The sequence below is a fragment of the Sturnus vulgaris genome, unplaced genomic scaffold (assembly GCF_052056855.1).
Source record: "Sturnus vulgaris isolate bStuVul1 unplaced genomic scaffold, bStuVul1.hap1 Scaffold_87, whole genome shotgun sequence".
Classification (NCBI taxonomy): domain Eukaryota; kingdom Metazoa; phylum Chordata; class Aves; order Passeriformes; family Sturnidae; genus Sturnus; species Sturnus vulgaris.
The window spans coordinates 3,430,712-3,434,899 of record NW_028276756.1 but is presented as its reverse complement, the minus strand read 5'-3'; the positions used below and the strand labels follow the sequence as shown (position 1 = coordinate 3,434,899).

General features: G+C 49.4%; 1 protein-coding gene across 1 annotated transcript; it reads right to left on the bottom strand.

Annotated features, from left to right (window-relative positions):
• Positions 1-370: 370 nt before the first annotated feature.
• On the bottom strand, positions 371-1,303 carry LOC148217325 (olfactory receptor 14J1-like). Its single transcript, XM_088158761.1, has one exon. It carries the CDS (start codon positions 1,301-1,303, stop codon positions 371-373), a length of 933 nt encoding a protein of 310 aa, XP_088014887.1.
• Positions 1,304-4,188: the final 2,885 nt, after the last annotated feature.

The following is a 4,188-nucleotide window of genomic DNA, read 5'->3' as shown; positions in this document are numbered from 1 at the left end:
GAACGCTTGTGACCCTTTGCCTTTTGAGACTGATGTGCCTTTGCAATAAATAACTTTATAGCAACTATTAGCTGCTTGGCTCTTTAAAGGAAGTAACCACAACTGACAAATGGTGCCCTGAGGAGTGGTGAATAACTGACAATCCTTTAGTTCATTTAAAGCCACATAGAGCCCAGCTCCTCATTGACATAGTCTGGGGCTGAAACAAAGGTGGAGAGACAAAATATGAGAAATAACACACACAATGACATTTCTTTGTGGAAAATATGAAAAAAAACTAAAACAAGGGAAAAAAGCTCCAAAATGAAACCAACAGGAAGTATCAAAGATGACCTTTATTACAAGTGATTTGCAGAAATTGGCCAGCAGTTTACTGTTTCCAAAACCATCCAGTCATCAGTGTTCGTACTGCAGCCTTGAGCTCCTGGTTCCTCAGGCTGTAGATGAGAGGGTTCAGAGCTGGAGACACCACAGAGTACAGAACTGACACCACCAGATCCAGGGATGGGGAAGAGATGGAGGGGGGCTTCATGTGAGAAAAAACTGCAGTGCTTAGAAACAGGGAGACCACAGCCAGGTGAGGGAGGCAGGTGGAAAAAGCTTTGTGCCGTCCCTGCTCAGAGGGGATCCTCAGCACAGCCCTGAAGATCTGCACATAGGAGAAAACAATGAACACAAAGCAAATGAGTGTTAAACAGGCACTAACTGCAATGAGTCCAAATTCCCTGAGGTTGGAGTGAGAGCAGGAGAGCTTGATGATCTGAGGAATTTCACAGAAGAACTGGCCCAGGGCATTGCCATGGCACAGGGGCAGGGAAAATGTATTGGCTGTGTGCAGCAGAGCAGTGAGAAAGGCACTGGCCCAGGCAGCTGCTGCCATGTGGGCACAAGCTCTGCTGCCCAGGAGGGTCCCGTAGTGCAGGGGTTTGCAGATGGACACGTAGCGGTCGTAGCACATGATGGTCAGGAGGGCAAGCTCTGACCCAATGAAGAAGATAAGCATGAAGACCTGAGCAGCACATCCAGCATAGGAGATGTGTCTGGTGTTCCAGAGGGAATTGTGCATGGCTTTGGGGACAGTGGTGCAGATGGAGCCCAGGTCAGAGAGGGCCAGGTTGAGCAGGAAGAAGAACATGGGGGTGTGCAGGTGGTGGCCGCAGGCTACGGCGCTGATGATGAGGCCGTTGGCCAGGAGGGCAGCCAGGGAGATGGCCAGGAAGAGGCAGAAGTGCAGGAGCTGCAGCTGCCGCGTGTCTGCCAATGGCAGCAGGAGGAATTGGCTGATGGAGCTGCTGTTGGACATTTCCTCACTCTGGGCATTGTGGGCTGTTAAAAGAACACATTGATAAGCTGGGAGACATTTCCTTGAGACAATCCTGTACAATTCAGATAGGAATCCTCTCAAAACTGCTTCTCTTCCTGTGGGGGAACTTCACTAAAAACTTTATTTTTGAATTTGAGTTTCTGCTGCTGAGTTACTGCCTCATCGTCAGCATTTTTCTCAGTATGAATGCTGAGGAGCCCAGAGGGGAAACAAGGCTACATTTGACACAGTGCAGTCTGACCTGATCCCATACAGCTGCCCTTTGCTTATAATACCTCCCTCTAATTCAAGGTGATCGCACTTCAAATGTGCTGGAAAATTAAAGAAGCCTTTTTGAAGGATCCAATTTCAAAACAGTTTTCCCTAAACTCTTTTTTGCCCTATTCTGATCAAGAGAGCGGCATACCAAATGTTGGTCTGGCTCTCTGCTGCCTGCAGTTCTGCCTACTGGGAGCTGTTTCTTTCTATCCAAGCCTTGTCCCTGCCAGTGCTGCCAGAGCCCAGCCCAGCCCTGGGGGCTCAGCTCTGCCCTGCACACCCCTCCCAGCACAGGGCACTGCCCAGGGCCATCTCCCTGCCAGCAGGGCCTTAAGGGCAGCTCACACAAACTGAGATGTTGCAAGCCAAGGTGCTGCTGCTGCTGTCTGTAGGCACAGGAGGGTGAGGAGGCACTTTGTGAGGGAGATGGGAGGCAGATGTGCTGATGCCCAGTGGGACAGTGCAGGAGTGTCAGTGACACAGACACACCTGACAGCGCCTTTGCCTTGCCTTGAGGAGAAAGCTGAGAGCAGCCCTGGCCATGCAGCACCATCTCCACAGCAGGAGGAATCTGCCCTGATGGGGGTGGCTCCTTGCACCTCCAACTCCTCCCCACAGTGCATGGGGAGCTGCCAGGCAGGCTGAGAGCTGCCTCTGGCAAGTGGCACATGGGCTGGGCTGGCCAAGAGCCCTGAGGGCTGCAGGAGCTGCTCTGCAGGACAGCCCTGGGCAGCCCTGGCTGCAGCCCCAGCTTCAGCCCCTGCAGCCGTCCCTGGATCTGGGAGAGTCCTCCTGACACATCCCCCAGGCTGTGGGCTGTGCTGACTCCAGGAGATGCCTCCAGGAGCACAGGGGACATTGCCCTGCACCCACACACTCACCATGTCCAGGGCTGTGAAGATGTTTCCCCAAGTGCAGTCTCAGCTCAATGTCTTCCCAGTCCTGATTGCCTTGAGCCTGTCTGTGCCTGGCTCCTGTGCCCTCAGTGCCTGCAGGCAGTGCCCTCAGCCCTGCTGGGCTGGCAGAGGAGCTGCTCCTCAGCAGAAATGTCTTTTTGAAGCTTCTCTTGGTTCACTTTGGGAGCTTCCTCTGTGCCAGGAGCCCGGCCCAGCTCATCAGCACAGACACAGCACAAGGACTTTAATGAATCTCTTGGTTCATTAAATGTTTACATCAGAATCATTCCCTGAGAGAGTGTTCAAAAAACTTCTCAAGAACTCATATTAAAATGCTGTAGTTTCTTGAAGTTTTAATGGGTCCCAATGAGGGACACAACTGAGAAAATGTCCCCAGGTTCCAGTTAGAGCAGGAAATTCGAAGCAGAGATGACAGGAGGAAACAAAGAAATGTCAAGTCTTTCTCTTTTGACACCAACTCTTTTAGTAGTTTATAGAATCATGCCCCCAATTATCTACTTTAATTAGTCCCTTGAGAGCTTTGTATTAACACTCAGTGGGGCTCATTAATACTTTGAGATACTCAAGGTTTGGGTTTTGCTTTTGCCTTGGAGTCTCTGAGAGCTTTGTGCAATCATGGTCTCCAATTACCTGCTTTAATTAGTCCCTTGAGAGCCTTTGTCAGTAACAACACTCAGTGGAGCTCATTAACACTTCAAGGTACTCAGGGTTAATTTAAGTTCTACTTTTTGACACTGGGTCTCTGATAGGTTTGTGCAGTGACAGCTTCCAATTCTCTGCTTTAATTAGTCCCTTGAGAGGCTTTGTCAGTAATGATACTCAGTGGGGCTCATTAATACTTGAAGGTACTCAGTTTTTTTAAGGTACTTGGAGTTTCCCTTTTTACATGAATTCTTTTAGTAGTTTATGCAGTGATGCCCCCAATTACTGCTTTACAAGTCCCTTGAGAGCTTTGTATTGACACTCAGTGGGGCTCATTAACACTTTGAGATACTCAAGGTTTTAAAGGTAGTTTGGATTTTCCTTTCCTCTCTGACTCTCTGAGAGGTTTTTGGGCAATCCTGGCCTCCAGTTCTCTCCTCCAAGGAGTCCATGAGGAGCCTGTGTTGGGGATGGACCTCAGTGGGGCCCATTAATGCTTTGAGACACTTTGGGTTTTTCTTCTGCCTTGGACTCCTGGAAAGGTTTGTGCAATCTCCTCTCAGGCTCTGAGGTTCAAGGGTTCAGCACCAAATGCACCACGGGGCTGATTGGGATCAAGCAAGTCCTGACAAACCATGGCTCTGCCTTGATTTAATTCTGGTCTGGTGCCATTCATTAGGAAGGTTTTCAAATGCAGTCATGGAGAAATATTTCCAAAAGCTAAGAAATACCCATTGCTATTTTGAAGGGTGTATTTCATTGCTGTTCTCTTTAGAGCAGAGGTGATTGCAGCATTCTGTGATTGATGTTGATGCAGGGTCTCTCCTCAGGAGGTCTGGCCTGCTCACAGAAGCTGTGCCTTGAGGTCTGACTCAGTGTGGACAACCTTGCTCCACATTGCCCAACCCCATCCTGTCTGTCCTCACTCACCTGGGACCTGCTTTGCTTGGAGAACTGCCTGCACTCAAGCAAACAAGGCTTTTTTTGGTTTTTTCGAAGCAATCTAAAACTCATAAATTTCACCATTACAGACATCTTCTATTAGTG